Raw genomic sequence first — 23,689 nt, 5'->3', positions numbered from 1 at the left:
ATGCTCGCGACTTCATCCGCGTGGACAACACAAATATCAAAGCCCTATTTCACCCACTTAGGGGTTGAATTTCCAAAAATCCTTTCTTAGCGGATGCCTACGTCATAATAGCTGTCTGCATGCTAAATTTTGGCCCGATCCGTCCAGTAGTTTGAGCTGTGCGTTGATAAATCAGTCAGTCAGTCAATCCTTTTATATATTTAGAAGACTACCTACTCAACTAATCAAGTTAGCATTCCGATGGTTAATTAGGTCAATATCACTCAAGACAGTTTAGACGTTAAAATAGGGAAAATACCTATAATTTATGTTTACACACGCTATACACCTACTTACCCCACAATTCGACGTAACGTAGAGATAATGAATTAATTACTGTAGGTAGACCATTAATAATAATTAATGTTTGTATTAATAGATGTATTGTTTTGATATACATGTGTTATGTATATGTCCAGCAGTGGACGCAAACAGGCTGATTGATTGATTGATGTATAATAACTAAACAATTTTTAATTTACAATATTATACTTGTGTTGGATATTAGACGATACGTGCCAAGCCGTGATAGCCTAGTGATTATTGCCAAACCTTTCTCATTCTGAGAGGGGACCGGGTTCCTTTTAATCCTTTTGAGGTAAACCCTAAAAAGTAGCAGTTGCCCTTACTAAGCCTCGGCTGTCCGTCCGTCCGTCCGAAGTTGTAGTAATAGTTGACATTTTCACATAATGTGTATTTCTACTGCCGGTATAGCTACAATTAAACTACATTTAAAAATTAAAGTGTTATTTTTGTACGATGGTACGGAATCCTTCGTGTGCGAGTCCGATTCGCACATGACCGATTTTTTGAACCAACTTTAGTAAGAAAATACTATCTAGGTCTAGGTCGAGGGTAAGAACCCAAAATAAATATTAAACGGATATTTCGCAGTGCCGGTAGCGCTATTGTCTAATTGACACCGAAATGGTTTTGTGGACACATCCTCTTACAGCCGTACTCAGAGTCGCTTAATCGTTACTTAAGTTTAGTTAAAAAGAGACAGAGCTATCTATATCTCTCACATAAATCTGTCTCGTTTAAACTCAATCTTAAGTAACGATTAGCGACTCTGAGTACGGCGGATAGACAGAGAGCCCGGGAGGGCCAAACTTTTGTTATTTTATAAAAGTTGAAAGTTTATCTGCGTAATGTCCCCACAGGGAGGAACGTTCAGCGATTATGAAGTTTGGATCATGGTGGCATAAAAAAATTTACACTAATTTATACTTTGACGTAAGAAATTTCACACCTTTGTAACCTGTTATCTCCCAAAGTCACCATGATCCAAACTTCATAGTCGGTGATCGTTTCTCCATGTGTTGGGGACAATAATGCGCTTAGAAACTTTCAGCTTTTGAAAGACAATATTTTGAAATTTATAAATAGCTAGCTGATGCCCGCAACTTCGTCCACGTGTATTTATATTTTTAAAAATCCGTGGGAACTCTTTGATTATCCGGGATAAAAAGTAGTCACTCTCCAGGTCTTAAACTAAACTACGCCCATGCAAAAAATCACGTCGATCCGTTGCTCCTCTTCGATGTGATTGAAGGACAAACGAACAAACCAATTAACCAACTAACAAACACACTTTCGCCTATATACCTAATATGGGTAATGATATTGTAGGGAGTGATAATACCTAATTAATTTGACAAATACCTACCAAAGAGATAAATTGATAATTGGCTTAGTTTTAGATCTAGAACAACAAAATATACATTTGTAATCCTACTAGTCCTACTAATATTATGCCCACGTCTACGTCCGCGTTGAATTTGGTTTTTAAAAATTCCGTGGGAACCCTTTGAATTTCCGGGATAAAAAATAGCCTATGTCACTCTCCAGGTCTTTATCTATATTCATGCAAAAAATCTCGTCAATCCGTTGCACCGTTGCGACGTGATTAAAGGACAAACCAACAAACCAACAAACCAATAAACCAACAAACCAACAAACAAACACACTTTCGCATTTATAATATGGGTACCTACTGATGTGAATGTGTGGATGTTTGGATGTTTGTTACTCAATCACGCCAAAACGGCTGAACGGATTTGGTTGAAATTTAGAATGAAGATAGATTATACCCTGGATTAACACAGCCTACTTTTTATCCCGAAAAATCAAAGAGTTTTCGCGGGATTTTGAAAAATGTAAATATCCACGCGGACGAAGTCGCGGGCATCAGCTAGTAGAATAATAATTGGCGTAATACGATTTTATGAAAGAAAAGAAAGAAAGAATGAAAATTCATTAATTTGTTGTTGGTGTAGCAGGCGGCAGGACGCTGATTTTCAGCTGTGACCCGGGTATGGAGAAGCAATATTTCTTAGTCAGTGGAAAAGCTCTATGAAAATTCCTAGAGAAGCAAAAGTAACCAATACAGCCCAAAGGCTATATAGGTAGGTACGCTGAAATGGCAGTGACCAAGTCATATCTATTGCAAAATCAACTGCACCACTCTCAGCATCACTCTTAGGACATTTTGTTTGCATGAACTTATCGATTAGGTTCATCGTACCTACTGTGATATTATTATTATCATGACCAGCGACGACAGTCGACATACCAATATCGATTGTCGATCACTCCAATCAGTTCGAACGTTTAATAATTAATTACTGTTTAACACGTATGGCAACAAGTAGCAAAATCTTATACCTATAAGTATTTTATCGGCACCTCTTGAGTCTTCTAAAACTAACATAAAATTGAAACAACTTACAAGTCTATCAGTGTAAGAATTTCCACAATCGGATCATTCGTTTCGGATATTACCTCTTACATTCAAACTTATAAATTTTATTATCTCTTTATAACTAGGAGTAGATTTTCAATTTTACATACGGCTCTAAATAAGGTACATTTTACTAGCTGTACGCCTGTAGTACATAATGTTATGCCGTGGTCATAATAGCATACTGCTGCCATCTATGTATTAACTATCTTTATCATCAGCAGCTATGTGGACAGATAATAATATGACAGCTAACGAAAGCAAGAACCTTGCCTTGATGTGGTTCTTTAGACATTCGAGAGATGCCGTTGAGGGAGAGTACTCCGTATTCTAACCAAAAAAATAAGTTTAAAAAGACTTCCAAAATAATAATAATAGTAATTATTATCATTTTCAATTTCAATTTATTTAATTGTTTACAAAAATGACTTTTACAATTTTACTCCTTCAAAATAATACCCCAATATAATTAAGGAGTGCTTAAAGACACTACTAAGATAACGTCTTGTGTTATGAGTGTCGTCACCTTCCTCCGTACCGTATTAGAAAGTATTTGTTTCACTAAATTCAAGTTACTTTGGTAAGTAATTAACAAATTGTTCACTAATCAAAAATTAAAAAAAGAATAAATGTTTTTAAGTAAGTAATTTTAAAAGAATAAATTGATAATTATTTTATAATTATTAGGTATAATATTATTTTGTAAAGTGTTTTATATTGTCTATGCAGTACATAACTTTCTACTTGAGTATTGTATGTAACATAAAACTATTGGTTTTTCTGCAACATAAATACTAACTTCCAATCAAGGTTTGAGATTTTCCAACCTCCTTATGGGATTTTCTTTTTATCTGAAAATGACAATAGATGGCGCTAGTAGCTACAGACCAAATAGTTCTATTGCTTGGCATAGATGTCGCTATGTGTATTCTAATGCGCAGATATTACAGGAGTCAGGACATTACTACCATAGTACGCTTCCGCCTACACAACTTCGGACTAACATTTTTTACTATACGACTCCGACTCGGAAAAAGATACGACCAAGAAAATATACAGCGAACGCTATTTTATTCACTCCAACCCATGTCGTATCGTAGTCGTGTCCAATATTATCGTCTAATGTAATGCTCGGGGCATTCCGAGTACACTGACTCCCGTTCGGAGTACCGCAGTTGAGGTATAGACGACAATCGGTCCGCGTTTCCGTGCGTCATGCCTTCCAAAACGTGTATCGGCGAATTTTATACCCATCGATTCGTTAAGTGAACAAAAAACAGCATCCGCTTTGACGTTTATTTATTTACGCTTTATGAGACTTTGAGTGGGGGAGCAGACACTTTTGGACTTTATCTGGGACCTTGCCGGCGTAGTTTGTAAGTGTTTAATTGATACTGATAAAATGTTATGAATGTTTACACGAGGAGTGAGGACTCTACCAACACTAGTTTAAATGTTTAGAAAGGCACGTTTAGGTACGTAGGTATCTCTATTCTAAATACATAAACTGTTTATGATGTAGGTACTTATTTCTAAGATTTCTAAAATAATATTATTTACCACCTAGTATCTATAGGTGCACAATCCATATCCGTACTTAATATTATAAATGCGAAAGTGTGTATGTCTGTCTGTCTGCTAGCCTTTCACGGCTCATGGGTTCTACCGATTTTGACGAAATTTGGTGTAGGAATAGCTTGCATCCCGGGAAAGGACATAGGCGTTTTAACCCGGAACATCAAAGCGTTCCCGCGGGATTTATAAAACCGAAATCCACGCGAACGAAGTCGCGAGCATCAGCTAGTGATTTAATATTTCATTATACCTGCCTACCTACCACCATGGACCATGGTTCTTGATTTCAAGAACAGCTTCTCAGTAAATCTATGTTTCACACTGATCTTCAATCGGCATTTGCACCAATTTATGTGGGTAAGTAGGTACATCTCTGTACATATGGATCCGAGACAAGGTCGCTAACTATGGGCCTCATAAGAAAGCTCGGAGTCACTCAGCGGGCGATGGAGAGAGCTATGCTTGGAGTTTATCTACGTGATCAAATCGGAAATGAGGAGATTCGCAGGAGAACCAGAGTAACCGACATAGCTCAATGGGTTGCGAAGCTGAAGTGGCAATGGGCAGGGCACATAGTTCCTACAACCGATAGACGTTGGGGTCCCAAGGTGCTGGAATGGCGACCTCGGACCCCCCACTAGGTGGACGGACTACATCAGACGAGTTTCAGGGAGCCGCTGGATTGAGGCGGCGCAGGACGGTGGCGTGTGGAAGTCCCTACAAGAGACCTATGTCCAGCTGTGGACGTCGATCGGTTGATGATGATGATGATGTGAAAGTGTAACAGACAGACATACTTTTGCTACTTTATTCCGCCTAGGCAAGATCTAGGTTGGCAGGCACCTAAAAGTAAGACTCGTCTGATGTCGTCCGTCAACCTAGTGGAGGGTCTTTCAACGCTGCCTCTTCCGGTGCGAGGTCGCCATTCCAGCACCTTGGGACCCCAACGTCTATCGGTTGTACGAACTATGTGCCCTGCCCATTGCCACTTCAGCTTCGCAACCTATTGAGCTATGTCGGTTACTCTAGTTCTCCTACGCTACGGATCTCCTCATTTCTGATTTGATCACGTAGAAAAACTCCAAGCATAGCTCTCTCCATCGCTCGCTGAGTGACTCTGAGCTTTCTTGTGAGTCAGCAACTCAGGGGATTACTCGGGTTTTAATACGAAATGCTAGAAGAATAATCCAAGCTTCTCGCTAGAATTATTTTAGGAAATAGAAGCGAGCCATGCCAAGTAATATAACATGGGGCACTATTATTTGGGCTTAGGAAATCAACGGAGAGCCGTAATAATTAATGTCGCCCGCTCCCGACTGCTATACCTACTCGATCCATCTTAATATACCACTAGGGCGACCAAGAGTCTTTATCTCGTCGGGCAAGGACTTTGGACTTATTTTATTACTAGCTGAACCGCCGCGCCCGGCTTCGCTCGGGTGGAGTTTAGAAAATTGAGGGGGAGGTTGAATTAAATTTTTCTCTACGTAAGAACCATCCTCGTACTTCAAGGAATTATTATAAAATAAGAATAAGTGAAATCGGTTCAGCTGTTCTCGAGATTTGCGAGATTGTAATGTTTGAACCTCTTATGTTATATATATGCTTCCTTACTTCACTACCCATATTATAAATGCGAAAGTGTGTTTATTTGTTGGCGGCCACGCGCATCAGCAATTTGCGGGACTTATAGCATTTTAACTTTGTCATTACGTAAACGAGTCAGAAACAAGTGCTCCATAATTTTTTTTGCAATTTCCCAACCGCCTGCCCCTGAGGGTAGAATAATGTTAGGAAACATTATAAAGAGTGACCTAATTTTGTCTGTCATGGCAGGGCAAGGACCTCCGCTAAACAATGGCCCTTCCATAAAAAAGTCAGTCTCCATAGTGCCTATTTATAGAGCGGTAGAGACTAAATGAAACTTAACTGAATTTTAAACTTTTTTAACTGAAAACTTTTTTTTTTACTTTAGTACCGTTGTGATTTGAAACTGGATGTAACGTAATGGATACTAACACATACATCTATAGGAGCCTCATAGCGTGATACCCGTGGGAGGTTAAACTTTTAAAAAATTACTTTAATTCACAACCCTGCAAACAGCTGATCACGGAAATGAATTAGTAAACAACTTCTTTGAAATCGAAGGACCCTTAAATACCCTGTAAACGGTTAAACATGTGTGTCAAACACGCCATCAATCAAATTTGCCAAACACGTAGTTTGTTTGACAAACGCAGCCGTACCTACACCTTCAAGCATGTTTGACAAACGCAGCCGTACACCTTCAAGCATGTTTGACAAATACGTTTGCCAAACACGTAGTTTGTTTGACAAACACGTAGCTTGTTTAACAAACACGTAGCTTGTTTGACAAACCCATCATACACGCACGCAGATGTTCAAATAATTTGACAAACACGTAATATTTGACAAACATGTTTGATCATTTATGGGGCACTTTACAGGTTTGTTAAGTAGCAGAGACAACGAAAGAATTTATGGCTCTAACTATTTGGTACTACATAACTCACTTATTTATGATTTATCAAACACGCTGTATATCCAACCGCCAAAAGGATTTCACCGCTTATGCAGATTTACTCGAATGGAAACACGAAAGTTTGCTCATACATTTCCACAAAGGCAACCCCTAGCTAGCTGAATATTGGACGGCTCCCTTATTTCTGAGCCTTATTCAAATTGTCTTATTGGCGTTTGTAAAACAAATAGTCATTGTCAGAATCACTCATTATTAATCCATGTTTTAAATATATTATTGTGTACTTTCATCTATGTATACTTAAAATGAAACTGTAACAGATCCAATTCTGTACATCACTACCCCTATTATAAATGCGAAACTGTGTTTGTTGGTTTGTACAGTTGACGTGATTTTTTGCATGGGTATAGTTTAAGACCTGGAGAGTGACATAGGTTACTTTTCATCTAGAGTACTTTTAATCAAGAGTTCCCACGGGATTTTTAAAATCTAAATCGCGGGCATCAGCTAGTTGAAGATATTTTGAAAATTATTTTTGGAGGCCACTCTTTAATAATCAAAACTGAAATTTTTCACAGCGTCGAGGACTATGGTCAAACCCTTCTCATTCTGAGCGTACCGTGTAAGCTATCTCGGTACGTATGAAATCAGTTAAGGGCCGCGAAAAAGTATCATAAATAGAGACACACCTTTGCGCTAAAATTGTTGTGAATATTAAAAAAAATATGGATATCTGAAATTGTAAAACGTTGCTCGAACATAATATACACGCGGACACATAATATGGGGATTAACGTCCTTTTAGTATTTATGTTTTAGTTTTCGCAGAAGTCTGCTTCAAATGAGGCATTTCGCGCGACAAGGACTTACAAAAGGGCTGTCATGTTGTGCTCATTTCTGTTAGGGTTCGTCCCTTTTTGTTTCGTGGTTCATCTTTGTTTTAGCCACTTTTAAATTTTTAATGCAGTGTAATAGAGAGAGAGCCAGTGCGTGCCAGACCTTCGTTATTTTATTAAAGCTGAAAGTTTCTCTGCGTATTGTCCCCAACACTGGGAAGAACGTTTGTTTGGAATTTGGATCATGGTAGCCTTGGGAGATAACAGGTAATAAAGGTGTTAAAAATCTTACGTCAGAGTGTAGTCTAATTTTTTTATATTATGTTATTCGGAATATTAGAAATCACGTCATGCAATACACTTAGGCCGACATCTTAAAACTAGGCTATCACCACTTTTCTTCCGGAACCCTAGATTCGACGACCTCCCTGGCGCAGTGGTAAGCACTATGGTCTTATTAGTAGGAGGTTCCGGGTTCGATTCCTGGCAGGGGTTTGGAATTTCTAAATTTCTGGTCTGGTCTGGTGGGAGGCTTTGGCCGTGGCTTGTTACCACCCTACTGGCAAAGCCGTGCCGCCAAGCGATTTAGCGTTCCGGTGCGATGCCATGTAGAAACCAAAGGGGCATGGGTTTAATAAAAACTGCCACACCCCTTCCAGGTTAGCCAGCTTCCGCCTTAGACTGCATCATCACTTACCTGAATAAAAATCCATACTAATATTATAAATGCGAAAGTGTGTCTGTCTGTCTGTCTGTCTGCTTGCCTTTCGCGGCCCATCCGTTTAACCGATTTTGACTAAATTTGGAGAAGGACATAGGCTACTTTTTATCCCGGAAAATCAAAGAGTTCCCACGGGATTTTTAAAAACCTATACCCACGCGGACGAAGTCGCGGGCATCATTTAGTAAAAATAAATTCTTTTCCTTTTGAAGGCTAGACAGAATATACATTTTTCAGTTGTGATTACTCATAGTTGCGAAAGTGTATCGCGTGTGCAATGCCCCTTGTGATATATCATTTGGCAGTGTCTAGGTATGCAGACGCCCTAACACGCCAGCTGGTACCGATGAGTCACGAAGGAGGGTCTCCTCCCCCATTGAAAGAGGACTTCCGTGATTCAAACGAAATTAAACCTTAATGTTCCACTCAGAAAGTTTATAATCATAATACAATAGTTATAAAGCTTCAGTAAGTTAACCAAATAGTATCTGCTATATGTACAAATTATACTGAAATATGTTAAATAGTAAATAATAAATAAATAGTAAATAGTTAAATAGTAAATAACTGAGTTATTACTGGTTTGCTTCGCGACTTAATTCGCGTGAAATTATTTTTTTGGAAATCCCGTAGGAACCCTTTGCTTTTCCTCCTTGTCCCTTTACCTGCCTGTAAAACACCAATCAAAATCTGTTCAGCCGTTTCGAAAATGAGTCTGGACAAGGTATGAGCAAACCAAGCGTGATGGACTAAGAGCCAATGTGCGCCAGACCTTCGTTATTTTATAAAACCTGAGTTCATGTCGTGTAACAATTTATTAAACTTTAAGGGTATCTCGCAGGGGGTTGCCATGACACTAAGTGTCTGGTAATGCATGTCATGATTTCTATACTATTTCGAAGTAAATTTAAAAAATTAGACTTTATACTTTGACGTAAGATTTTTTACACCTTTATTACCTGTTATCTCCTAAAGCCACCATGAACCAAACTTCATAGTCACTGATCTTTCCTCTTTGTGTTGGGGACAGTAGGCAACTTTCGTTGCGTACAAAACTTTCAGCTTTTAAGTATAAAATAACGAAGGTCTGGCACGCGCTGGCTCTCTCTCTATGATCTAAAATAAGCATTTTTTCCGAAATCACAGACGGATATTTTCTTTATTTAGGTATGTAATAGCTGTTGCCCGCGACTTTGGATTTAGGTTCTTAAAAAAGACTTAACGGGATAAAAACTAGTTTACGTCACTCCCAAGGTTTTAGTTAAGTATATTTATGCAAATAATCACGTCGACCCTTGCGGCGTGATTGAAGTATCTACATACTCGTACATCGACCTACCTGTAAAGTATAAACCAAACAACAAATACTTTGTAGTGTGGTTTTTACAAATCCATGCGCCTAATAAAATACAATCTTTTTACCCCATAAAATAAATTCTTTTAGCTGTTATATTAGGAGTTATGACTTTTGAAATACTGTATTTACAAAACAATTCAGCGTTGCAATCGATCAATCGTATTGGAACCAATTTAGCAAAGCGTTGGATTCAGTGAATTGAATGGAAAATATTATTGTGGAACGTTGTTGTTAAATGTCTACCTAATATTATATTGTTTTGGTTAAATGAAGCCCGCGGCTTCGTCCGGGTGGATTTAGTTTTTTAAAATTCCGTGGAAACGGTCTGATTTTCCGGGAGAAAATATGGCATAGGTTTGTCCGTATGTTTTTATCCCGGGATACAAGCTATCGCTGTACCAAATTTCGTCAAATTGGATTAAATAGATGTGCCTTGAAAAGCTAATAGTTAGACGCCCTTTCCAATTTGTAATATTAGTATGGATAATCATCATCATCATGATCAACCCATCGCCGGCTCACTACAGAGTATGGGTCTCCTCTCAGAGTGAGAAGGGTTTGGCCATAGTCTACCACACTGGCCATGTGCGGATTGGTAGACTTCACATACCTTTGAGAACATTATAGAGAACTCTCAAGCATGCAGGTTTCCTCACGATGTTTTCCTTCACTGTTAAAGCAAGTGATATTTAATTACTTAAAACGCACATAACTCCGAAAAGTTTGAAAGTATGGATAACTACCAGACCCGCCCCGGCTTCGCTCGGGTGGAATTTAGGAAATCGGCGTGGGAATTTCAGAATTATCAAAAATCATGAAACACATATTTTTTATTCTTAACCGATGTAACTTTAAAAATGATAGACTTTCATACAAACTTCTATCCACTCGTTACCCCCCTTAGGGGTAGAATTTTGAAAAATCCTTCCTTAGTGGATACCTACTCTTTACAAAAAACACACCCTCCAAATTTCACGTCTCCAGGACTGTGTGTTGATATAATATTAGTCAGTTAGTCAGTCAGGACTTTGAATATTATATATGGATTCCATAATAACAAAAGATGACTCTTGCACTATATTCGATGCGCCAGCGCCGGAAGCATGGCATTAAAAGCGTTAAAGTCAAGCGTGAACGATCACCGCCAGTTCATCGACGGCCAATTTCCTTTATCGGGTCGCAAGCTCTAATCAATTGAGCACTAAATGAACACATTATGCCCATACAGCTGTATGAACGGGCCACCCGGGGGAGTTTCATAATTATCATCATAGTCAACCCATTACCGGCCCACTACTGAGCACGGGTATCCTTTCCGAATGAGGAGGGTATAGTCAGAATCTGCCTCATTTGTGTGTAGTAGCACACGCCGGATATTTATTTATTTTATTTTATTTTATTTTTCACTAGCTGCCCCGGCGAACTTCGTACCACCTAACAGTCGATTCTTTTTCAGGCTGTTTTTTAAATTTTTCTCTCCGTAAGATTTTTCCCCGTACTTCAAGGAATATTATGAAAAAAGAATTAGCGAAATCGGTTTAGCTGTTCTCGAGATTTGCGATCAGCAACACATTCAGTGATTAATTTTTATATATAGAGAAGATGTACCGAAATTGTAGTTACATAGTAGTAATAAATTAAGTTACATATCCGCTTCGATAAAAATAGTTAGGTTTCATTAAGACAATGCATATACAATAGACATAGAGTTTGCATTTAATATTTCTATATCTCTAGAGAAATGTAGCAATTGATACTTACAAGATGTAGCGCATGCAACTGATATCCTTTCCATGCATTGTGTTATTGAATAGGACAAAGAGAGATCAAGGGTTACCCTGTTATTGCAGCGCTATCGTTGTCTGGCGCCACGACGGTGACAGAATGCTTTGAGAACTGCATCCTATTACGATGGGATATTGTCTAAGAGACAACCGATCACTGAGTACCTATTTGAGTACAGTACGTGGCTGAAAATAATTTACATAGACCTTTTTTTTTCATGTACCAAAATTGTAGTTACAAAGTAATAATAAATTAAGGTACATTGGAAATGCTTATCTCTAAACAGAGATTTCTTCCAGCTTCCCATTCAAGGTTGTGAGTAAGGCGTATCAAGAAGTGGAATAAAATATTTTTTTTAAAGAATATTAACCATGTTAAATGACTAATATTCCCCTTTCCTCTCCAACTAAGCGTCAGGGTAGAGCGGAGCGAGACCAATAATTAATCTATGGCGGTTTGAACCGTCGACCTTTCGGTTTTCAGTCCACTCCTTTACCGGTTGAGCTATTGAGGCTCTAATAGACCTTTAGAAGGAGATAGCTAATTTGTAGAGCACTGTCTCAGTCGTTGAGACCGACAAAACGTCATATAGGTATGAGTGACAGAGACAACGCTCTACAAAGCCGAAATGTCATTCTAATGGCCGATGTACATTACTTTCGGCCGCGTAATGCATTTTGGTCTGTCTTCTGACTTCTACCTTTTCACGGTCCATTTGTTCTGCCAATTTTGATGAAATTTGGTACAGAGTTTGGTAATAGTTATATGTATCCGTAATAATAGGTACACCAATTCTATCAAAATATATAATAAGCATCACTAGCTGAGCCTCGGTTTGGCTCCAGTGGAAGTTTTGAAAATTAGTGAGAGAGTGGAGTTTCCAAAAATCCTTTAGTTGGGCTGTGCATTGATAGATCAGCCAGTCAGTCAAGACAACCCTTTTTATAACTACCGTCGTGACTCGTAACTTCGCCTGGGTTTTGACATAATTTTGAAGTTGGCGCTAAAACTAGAAAGTTATTTGGCAACACTGAATGATAAAAGTACTTTTTCGGACCAAAGCTATTGTACAGGACAAAAATCTGTCTTAAAACAAGTGAAGTAAGGTGGAAAATTCGATCACAAAGTGATTAGGCGAAGTATGGGTGTGTTTGCCTAACTTCGCCTACATCACGCCATAGCATCAATTATTAAACAATTGTATGAAAAACGTCATAGTACAACAAGTCTAAGCAATTTAAAATGTCACAGTCGAATATAAACCTTACTAAAGCATTATAGACTAGGTTTTTGAAAAAAATGTATAGTAGGCGAAGATAAGTAGCGTTCTGAAGTCAGTTGCATACTTTAGTTATAACGCTGATAGGGCTGCCAAAAATCATGTTAACTTACCTCACTGCAAAATAAAGAGGGGTGATGGCTTGAGCAAAAAGGTTTTTTTAATTTTAAATATTTTTATTGTAGGCGCCTAAAATATTTAATCAAAAAAGTCGTAAAAACAATATTTCCATTTTTTTATAATAAATAATAAAATCAGACTCAACTAGGTCAGTTCGACATAAAAGCTCATATTATAATTTAATCCTTATTTTGAAGCTAAATGGTAGATTAAATGTTATCAAAAACAAAGGGAATGTTAAAAAATTTGCCTCGTAATGATCTTCAAATTCTTATTCATAATAGTATTATTTATTATTCTTAGACATTAAATCAGACTCGGTCAAGCATAGACATAAAAATACAAATATTTAGTAATCAGTTGCTTCTAGCTTAATAGTATAGTAACAAAAAACAGTTATCAAAAAAAAAACAGAATCAAGGTACAATATTTGACTTACAATTCTTAAAATATAAACTCAACAATTACTAATAATCAGGTCAGTCAAAGACATAAGAACTAAAAATAATATAATGAGGCATTCATTTTCATGAAAATAGTATAAGTAAAATAACTATTGTACGTTGTAATTACTCAAGTCGATATTAAATATGATTTGACCTCGTCGACAAATTTTTGGCTCAGGCAGTACTAAAATAATATCATCTAAATGCTTCATAGGCCAAATATCATCAACTGTAGGGTAAGTAAAAACTGATCCTCGGTTAACTTTCGATTCCTTCTTTTTTCTCAGAAATTTGACCTCAGGAATGTTATTTTTTATTGATATTACTTTTCCTACGAAGTGCTTCACACTCTTTTTTGTAACAAATTGAGCTAAAATCCAGGAGTCTGTTTTTAATTTATTATCACTTTCTGTGAAGTATTCAATGTCAGAAATTCCGTAGTGTATTGATGGTTCTATGTTTTCTTGTTCTTCTTTTTGGCAGGTCGCGATGAAATCGTCCATTGTTTCATATTCTGAATCATCCGTATCATCTATTTTCATTTCAATGTCAGTTGTTAAGCTAGATTGACTACTAGATCTCTTCTTTCTTCGTTTCACAGATGTGTGCTTTTGCATCTTCTTTTTTGCTTTAGTAGTTTCTCGACTTTTTCTTTCTTTAATTTCATCATTTGGTTCCTTTTCAACAGTATCTGTCATTTCTTCTTCCTCTTCTTCTGTTTCTTGTGTTATTTCTTTTAGGACTTTTCTTTGTTCAGCTACTACTCTTTGTCTCTTTTTAATTGGGACTAGTTTCATGTGTAAGGCAGACCGTGTGATTGTTGTAACCCCTTTCTTTTTCAAATTCCTGTTTCCTTTCTTATTCTGCAGTATTTTCTGAGACGGCCCAGCTTCGATAATGACATCAGAGGTTATAATAATTTTTGTTTGGTTTGTTTTAAGGCAGTCTGGGATTACGTCAATAAATGGCATATTTTCTTTATCATTCCTTGAAATTTCACCCAAATATTTAACATTTGATTCTTGCGACGAGGATGCCTCAGCATTTTGCTTATATTGAAGTAGGCAGTCTGGGATTATGTCAATGAATGGCATATTTTCTTTATCATTCCTTGAAAGTTCACCCAAATATTTAACATTTGATTCTTGCGACAAGGATACCTCAGCATTTTGCTTATATGGAAGTAAGTAAGTATTGACACTCCTGATACACAAGTTTTTGAGGCTTTCAGGATTTTTTTGCATTAGCAATGGCTGCAGCAATGAGTCAGAATTTACCTGCACAGTTTTAAGTTTTTTTTCTTTTTGCCTTTTATTTCTTTTTCCTGTTTTTACTAATTTTTGTTGAGTTGTTAAATCTTTAAAATCTTTTTCGCAAACCGATTTGCCCGGTGGCACATCTAATTTCTTGTTTCGTACTTTTTTATTAGGATCTGCACTGCGAGTCTCCTTCAGCCAGTCTAATAATGCATTGTCAATAGTATATGTCATCGTTTGTTGGTTTGAACCTGCCATTTTACTAATTACTTTGTCGGGGTTGAATGGCACAATGCCAGTGCTTTTAAATCCACTGATTATGTTATGATTTTTTTCGTTAAGTTTTTCCACTAGTTGTTTGAGTAGATTTGGAAAATGTCCCTTGTGAATTGTTGCTTCTCTCGGGTTTTTTATTTTGTAGTTTAATAGAATTTCCCTCCATAGTTTTTTTAAGGGACCAAAATAGCATACATCCAAGGGTTGGGTTAAATGTGTTGAATTTGGGGGTAAAAATATGAAACATATATCATTTTGTTCACAATATTTTACAATTTTGACGTTTATGTGGGACGCTAGGTTATCACCAATCAAAACTTTCTTACCAGGTTTATTTTGAGCCCATGGTAAAATCATACTTTCAAACCAATCTTCGAATAAATGGCTGTCAAACCATCCCGATTTAGAACGGTTGAATCTGGTTCCTTTAGGTCCATTAAGTGTCCATTGTGTATATAAATGTTCCGCCTTATACACAACGTATGGAGGAAGACATTCTCCTGCTGCAGTTATTGCAAACATTATAGATATAGCCCCCTTCGTATAGTTTAACACCCTTTCGGGGTACTTAATTCCTCTTCTGAACAAACATTTTTGGACCCCAGGATTATCTGTCAAGTTTGTCTCATCGTAATTTAAAATATTTTCACTAGGGACGCCTTCTAGTGATGATTTTAAATTTGTGAAGTAATCTCTCATTTCATCGGGACTTTTTTCTGCTCGGCTCCTTTTTATGTTTTGGATCACTCTGTGGGTTAATTTAGGTTTGTTTCTTTTTATAAAAGAGTATGCCCACTTCTTTCCAGGTAATTTGTTATTAAAAATTGAAAGTCGTCCATTGCCCTCCAAATATCTGAAAATGTAAAATATATTACTCTCAACCCAACTATCATTATTTTCCAATACTAATAGAAATGAATAATGTAGTAGATGCCTTAATTCAATAAATCTCTTGATACAAAATATTTCAAACATCACCTGTATACGACAATTCTCAAATCCAAAAGAGTCAAAGGACTGCCATAATCGGCGGCTGCAATTAAAACTTTTATTGTTTCATCTTCCTCCTGATCGGTAAGTCTTGTTGGGCATCCTGGTCTCTTAGGGTGTTTATTATGCAGCTTGTCCAATAAAGTTCGGCGAGGTATGCCAAAGGCTTTTTCTGCATCGTATGACGACATTGTCTTCTTTTTTAATGCTTCCACCGCTAAGTTTATCATAGTTTCTGAATGTTTAGCAGTGTACGGCCGCTTTTTGCGTTTACTCACTTTCTCTTTTTTATTTGCCATTATGAGTAGTTCTGTAATCAATTGTTTCGATTAAAAATCCGATTCTAGGTGATATCACCCATTACCAAGGGACGTGGGCAACCAAGCTTTGCTCAAGATAGATAAATATAGAATAAAAAAATCTCAGATAATATGAAACCTCTCGAATGATTTTTCGCCCTTGCGAATCTATATGGGATTATGATATTGAAAATTTCGTTTTCAAGAACACGATTATAAACAAATATACCACTTATAAATAAATATATTGTATAGTAGTATAAATTATGAAACAAAAAGAGCGACAGCCCTAGGGGCAGGTGAAGTTTGGCAACAAGATGGCCGCCGCTATCCCCTCAATAACATTTTATTCAAATACGACTTCTAAACGTGAATTAGATAGAATATAATAACGGCATAAGAAAGGGGATTAGATTAAGGTGATAATAAAATAAAAAGTTTAGCATTACCTGTTCTGTAACATTGGCTAAAACTAAAGTTTAAACACAGACAAAAAAAAACGTGTCGTTTGCTTCACGGCAAAAACGCACTGGTCACCAACAATGTGAAGTTAGCCACAAACAATCCGCAGAATCTTGCCATAGTTGAAAAATACTATGGTTTTCAGTACTTATATTCGCAGCCTGTCTTAAACTTATATTGGAAACCTTAACTTATTTAAAATTAGGCGAAGATCGGTACCACAGACGAAGTAACGAGTCACGACGGTACCTATAGATTCGCATTCTTATTGTTATCCTAGGGTATCTCCCTCATCTCCATGTAAGATTCAACACTAACCTGTAGAGCGGCCGTTTTAAAATTGTGTTTTTGACATCTGTCACTTATCCATACTAATATTATTATAAATGCGAAAGTGTGTCTGTCTGTCTGCCTGTCTGTCTACTAGCTTTTCACGGCCCATCCCTTTAACCGATCTTCACAAAATTTGGTACAGAGATAGCTTGCATCCCGGGGAAGGACATAGGCCACTTTTTGTCCCGGAAAATCGAAGATTTTCCACGGGATTTTTAGGCATCACCCAGTAAACAATAATGTGTGCGAGAGTTACATACAAAAGTGTGAGAGTGACTTCTGTCCGTTACATACAAAAATTATTTTGTATGAACTTACAGACACTGTATAACCGCACAATACAATATTAGATTTAACTTCTGTTCCATTAAATCTATAACATTTCTATTTTCACCGTTCCCTTATTTTACCCTTATATATAATATAACATTGTCGCACCTTTTTATGACGTATGACGCCAGCATTTCCCCGCAGTTTGTTCAAATGAATTTGAATATCACATACATTTGACATTCACGTGTGATTAAATAGGTCACCTACGTCGGCCCCGTTGATAAAAGTGGCCCGATGACGTCTTGTCTTTCATTGGAATCATAATTCATAACATCTGATAACATCATGTCACCATCATAGATCAAAGAGACTTATGATTGTAAGGATTCCGTACAGAACTCCCCACTAAGCAAAGTTCCCACGGGATTTGTAGAATTTTTAGAATCTTCCAAATGAAAGAATCTTGATTAAATTGCCAAACGTAAAACGAAGGCGAGAAGTGAATAAATCAATATAATATATCAACCCCTAAGGAGCTAAAATAGATGTTTGAAATTTCTGGACGCATCGCGGACGAAGGCGCGAGCATAGGCTAGTACTAAGTATAATATTGCAATAATGCAAGATGACTCTTACAACTCTTTGGAGTATGCAAAATTAATACTCTATCTTGATCTTCTTCAGGGAAAAGAAATAGGAAATAGTTTAAAATTGAACACAGTTTTATATACTTAAGATAGAAGAAGACCCTCCACTAGGTGGACGGACAGTCGCAGGGAGCCGCTGCATTCAGGTGGCGCAATATCGTGCCGTGTCAAAGTCCGTACAAAAGACCTATGTCCAGCAGTGGACGTCTATCGGTTGTAGATGATAATGATAATATATACTTAAGTGCCTTTCAAAGGGCAGAAATTGCCTGAAGTTATTTTGAATGAGTATATCCGATTCCGTAGTCTGCATCGTACATTCCTCTTTCTTAAGATCTGATTGGCTTTTCTGAATAGTAAGTGGGGTTTCTTTCAAAGTGAAATTTTCTTATATTTTCATTTATTTTCCAACATATAAAAGACTAGCTGATCCCCGCGGCTTCGCCCGCGTAGATTTAGGTTTTTAAAGATCCCGTATAGCCTATGTCACTCAGGAATAATGTAGCTTTCTACTGGTGAAAGAATTTTTAAAATCGGTTCAGTAGTTCTAAAGATTACCCCCTACAAACAAACTTAACGACATTACCTCTTTATATAATACAACGGGCCGTGCAGCAGAAATCGTAATATTTTAATTTCGCCATAACTTCAAAACCAAACGTCCAATTTTAATCATTCAAAGACCAAATATAGTATCTCCATAAACTGTTCTTAAACTAGCGGCACGCTATGATGGCCGGTTTGACGTTTGTCCGCTCATGAAGTTCCGTATTAATTGATAACGACTTTGAAGGAAATAATTGTATTACTTTATTGACGATAGTGATGTGCAGAGATTCATAAATTTTATCGAATGTAGTTTTAGGTTTAGGACTCAAAATTTATTTATTAAATTGATTTCTTAAATGTATACAAGTGTAGAAAAATCAGTTTGCACCATTTAAGGGGTGAATGTACTTGTGAATATGAACAATTTTCACTATGTGGACAAACCTCTGAAATCGCAAAAAAATATCAATAAATTTTTAAAAATGGAATCTAATACGATCGTCACATAGGATCGCTGGCTAGCACAACTACTACCTCCGGCAAACTCGCGTCAATGCTCAATGCAAAACAAAGCAGTTTCGAATTGACGTTGCTTCGAAAAGTATAAACTGTCAGTGCAATGCGATTGTGATATAGTTTTGACCTGGCTTTGGATTTCAAATATTGATACTGCATTACTGTTGACCCTTGCTCGTTAATTTGGACTCTGTTCAAGCCCTTTGTTGTGGATTTCGTCGATATGACCGAACGTACGCAGAGAACTGTTCTAAATAGTCAGACACGTGAGTTCCTAATACGCCTTCGTAACTATTTCGATCGTGAAGCTCAAAATGGAGGGCCAATTTTACCTATAACGTCAGTGGTTGAACGCGTAGCTGATGCGCTTAATATTGGACAACGAACTGTTAGACGGATAACTAAAAAAAAATATGGCGAGACTGGCACAGAAGAAAATAAACTTCACACACCAAAAAAGAGAAAACGAGCAAAACCAGTCGTAGGCATCGATAGCTTTGATGCCGATGCTATCCGAAGACATGTTTACGGCTACTATTTACAGAAGGAGTATCCAACAAGAAAAAAGTTGGTGCATTCACTGAAGGAAGCTGGATTATTCTTCGGTGGGGAAAGTTCTTTAACGAAGATTTTGAAGACCATTGGATTTCGATACAAAAAATGTAACAAACGCAAAATATTGATGGAAAGATTTGATATAGCGATGGCAAGGTATACTTTTTTACGGCAAGTGAAAGAAATCAAAAATTGGCAAAATGTTGTGTTCTTGGATGAAACATGGCTTAATGCTAACCATACTGTAGGCCGTTCTTGGAACGATGACACAGCAGCATCTACTTCCAAAGTTCCTGTAGGAAAAGGATCGCGACTTATAATTTGTCACGCCGGAACCATCAACGGGTTTGTCGAAGGTTCTCTCATGGCTTTTGCGTCAAAAACCACTGGAGACTATCATGAAGACATGAATGGAGAAAAGTTTACTGAATGGTTTACCTCAATGTTGTGTAGCCTCCCTGAACCATCTATTATAATTATGGACAACGCCCCATACCACTCGATGCAAATTGACAAGCCACCTGCCCAATCCCAAAAGAAAGCTGATATCGTCGCATGGCTTCGTAAAAATGGCGTAGATGCAAACATGAATATGTTAAAAGCGGAATTAGTACGTCTTTTAAAAGAAAACAAACCAACCAAGATCCGATACGTCATTGACGAAATAGCATTAGAACATGGGCACAGAGTTATACGGTTACCGCCTTACCATTGTGAGTATAATGCGATTGAGTTGGTGTGGGCTCAAATTAAGGGATATGCTGCAAGACACAATACAGAACCCCCATTTACCACAAAAAAAATGCTAAAATTATTAGAAGAAGCTTGTGAACATGTGACTAAAGGAGACTGGGAAAAGGTTGTGAATAGAACTGTTAAATTAATAAGGGAAGATTATGAAAGAGATGTGAAAATAGATAATATTATAGAAAACGAACATATAATTATTAATGTATGTGATGATAGCAGTGACGACAGTGAAAATAGTAGTATGGACGAATCTGATTAATTATGGCCTTTTGTGGCACCTTTTTCGGTATCTTTTGTATTCATATGTTTCTTGTGTGCATATAAAGTATGTATATTCATTTTCGTTCAAATATTCAGTTCGTTCAAATAAATTAAATAAACATATACATTTTTGTTTTATTAAACCTATTTAATCAGGTACAAAAACAAAACTTAATTGTTTTTTGTTCGAGAATAAATTGACATTCCACATCACTATTGTAATGTGTCAAACCGGCCATCATAGCGTGCCGCTAGGTGAAGAAATCATTTATTTTGATAAGGATTAATAGCATGAGTAAAATAAACGCGTTTAAATGTAGTCCAAAAAATTCAAGATTTTTAAATAAAAAAATGGTTGCTGTGCCTCACTCGACATAGATGGGTATAGTGTGTCGCGGACTTTTTTGTAGATATTTATAAGATCTACAATTAATTAGAACATTTTATGGTTCTATCTTTTATAGTTTAGGCAGCGTACGCAAAATAAGTAACTTTTCTGGTTGATTTTTTACACCTTGTGTCCGAAAAACCCAAATATCTTACGGAACCCTATTTTTTTCCAAAATAAAATATAGCCTATGTTACTCGTGGATAATGTAGCTTTCGAATAGTGAAAGAATTTTTAAAATCGGTCCAGTAGTTTTTGAGCCTATTCAGTACAAACAAACAAACAAACAAACAAAGTTTTCCTCTTTATAATATTAGTGTAGATTTCAATTTTTATTCGCCGCTAAACACTAGATATACATACATGAAAATTGTACTTCATTCTAATGTATAAATGCGAAAGTGTGTTTGTTTGTTGGTTTGTCCTTTCACCATGCATCAACAGAGCTACGGATCGACGTGATTTTAGGCATGGCCATATAGAAAAAGACTTGAAGAGTCACATATTAGGTATCCCGAAAAATCAAACAGTGCACACGGGATCTTTAAAATCCTAAATCCACGTGGACGAAGTAGTGGGCATCAGCTCGTCGAATTAAAAGGCACGGAAGAAGTAATACTACGATACACGACACAATATAGTGCAATATAATTGAAAATCATAAAGATGCACTCATGTTACCCCACCACGAAAAGTAGGTCAGAACTATTTGCAAATGCGTTATGATAACATGAGCGCGTCTTTTAACAGTTGATAACATTTTATGCCAATCACTTGGACTGATTTCAATAAGAAAGGCCTTTGAACGAGATTGCTAGTTGGTAACAAGTCGTTTGTTTGTGATTGCCTTACGTCACTGTTGTGCATCGGGCCAATCAAAATGTGATTTGATAAATAGGATGATGTGCCACCGCATTGGACGAGGAATGGAAAGTGACGGTATATAGAGCTACGGCCACACGTGCGCGTCATGAACGCGGGATGCGGGATGCGATGCGGGAGCGTCCACGACGCAAATCAATACTGTATACCTATTAGAGATGTTACGGAGGTTCGATTCCGATGTCGAAAATTCGGAACTTCCGATTAATTTTCCACCTTCGATTCCGATTTTGGTTCCGATAAATTTTAATCAGAAGTCATAACGGAGGTCGAATATACTGATGCTGCTTCACTTCACTACAAGTATTGTTAAAGATTTAAAATTATATTTTCGATTCGTTTGTTTTTATTTTCAGCACCCATTCTGGGGAGTCTGGAAAAAAGCAGATTGTGCCCACTAATCATCTGGCATACGGCAAACATGACTGTACAGTACATTATAAACAAGCTGTTATAAATAATATTTTAACTGAGGTTTGAGTGAAATGCACTTAATTTCAGTTAGGTGGCTATAAGTGTTCGCTACTAGATGAGCCGGAAGATAAGAAAGAACCCCAAGAGACCAAAGATAGTTAACAACGAGAATTAAGTCAGCGTACCTATTACCTCAAGAATTTCATTAGTTGCTGTAGTAGCGAGGCACTGATTCACTTTGCGACCTTTGTCGGCGACGCTTCGTGCCCGCATTTCCATCTCTTTGGTAGCTCCGCGTCCTTTGCCTCATTAACGAGAGTGCTCGTTATGCCACTTAAGAACCAGATCGATGGTCTGGCTTTTGTCATTTTATGCTTTCTTCATTCGTATTAAAAACTTTACAAACATCATAGCAAGTCATGGCTTATGTACACTGGCGTAGCTAGGTAACCAGGGGCCCTGGGGCAAATCAAAGAATGGGGGCCCCTTTATTGACGTAACGGACATCAATGAGTGGTATTAAAATCAATTAAAATGTAACCACTACATGTACCAGTACTAAAAAGTCAATTGACATTAACTAACTTACTCCTGCATTAATTTTTTAACCGTTCTCGAAAAAAAATCTTGACTCGAATTCACAATAAAACGCACATCGATGAATAACAAAATGCACATATCGCTATCCGTCAAATTGAAAACACTGCCACAGAAAGAATTTAGGGGAATTCCCTAGGTATAACTTTCGAATAAAGTCGGGCTACAACCTGTCATTTTTATTTTGAAAATAGGAGAAATTTTCAAAAATTAGTTCGATCGAAATCTTCTGGTAAGAATTCGAGGGGCCCCTGAGCTTGAGGGCCCCGGGGCACTGCCCTGCCTAGCCCCTGGGTAGCTATGCCACTGCTTATGTACATAGGTACATGGTGAAATTTTTGTAATTGTAGAGCCGTGGCTAAGTGAAGCCAACAGTACTATTGACTACTTACACTTGTTTGTTTTGGAAAAAGGCACTTTTTTTTGGACATATCTTGACAGAAACTCGAATCTACGAGAAACATTAGTGGTGGCCACGCCTCACACGATAACCGCGCTGTTCTGAGACAGCGACGCGGCTGGGTACTACTATTGGTTCGCGGATTTTTCCAAACAATAATTTCCAGATTTAAATTTTTTTATTTTAAGACTAGGGTCAATACCAAACAGTTGAAACAAATAGTTGAAATTGATAGTACTGCTTATAGCGATTCACTTAGCCATAAAACCACTAAAATTTCACTGTGCATAGGTGTCGTTCAGAAAAAAGTTCTGGTTCAAAGAGACTACCAATTTAGTGCAGTGGTGCTTGTCACTTAGTGGTACTGCTTTGCCAGACACTTGTGGAAGAAAAAAATAGACTCTTTACTTTGACGTAAGATTTTTACACCTTTA

The 23,689-nt window shown here is 37.3% G+C and overlaps 2 protein-coding genes across 3 annotated transcripts in view; one reads left to right on the top strand and one right to left on the bottom strand.

The window, feature by feature from the left end:
* Nucleotides 1-3,969: 3,969 nt before the first annotated feature.
* The window catches only part of pico, a 129,589-nt gene continuing 109,869 nt past the window's right edge, over nt 3,970-23,689 (top strand). For both annotated transcript variants that reach the window (XM_069509138.1, XM_069509137.1), the window contains exon 1: nt 3,970-4,158. The gene's annotated coding sequence lies outside the window, so the exon portion shown is untranslated. The remainder of the gene's footprint in view (nt 4,159-23,689) is intronic.
* On the bottom strand, nt 12,860-16,937 carry LOC117995315 (uncharacterized). Its single transcript, XM_069509122.1, has 2 exons — nt 15,918-16,937; nt 12,860-15,792 (listed from the first exon to the last, which is right to left on the bottom strand). Exons 1-2 carry the CDS (start codon nt 16,226-16,228, stop codon nt 13,515-13,517), a joined length of 2,589 nt encoding a protein of 862 aa, XP_069365223.1. The 5' UTR covers nt 16,229-16,937; the 3' UTR covers nt 12,860-13,514.

Source organism: Maniola hyperantus, chromosome Z (assembly GCF_902806685.2).
Source record: "Maniola hyperantus chromosome Z, iAphHyp1.2, whole genome shotgun sequence".
Taxonomy (NCBI): Eukaryota; Metazoa; Arthropoda; class Insecta; order Lepidoptera; family Nymphalidae; genus Maniola; species Maniola hyperantus.
Note: the sequence above shows the minus strand (reverse complement) of the source record. Positions and strands in the feature narration are given on the sequence as shown.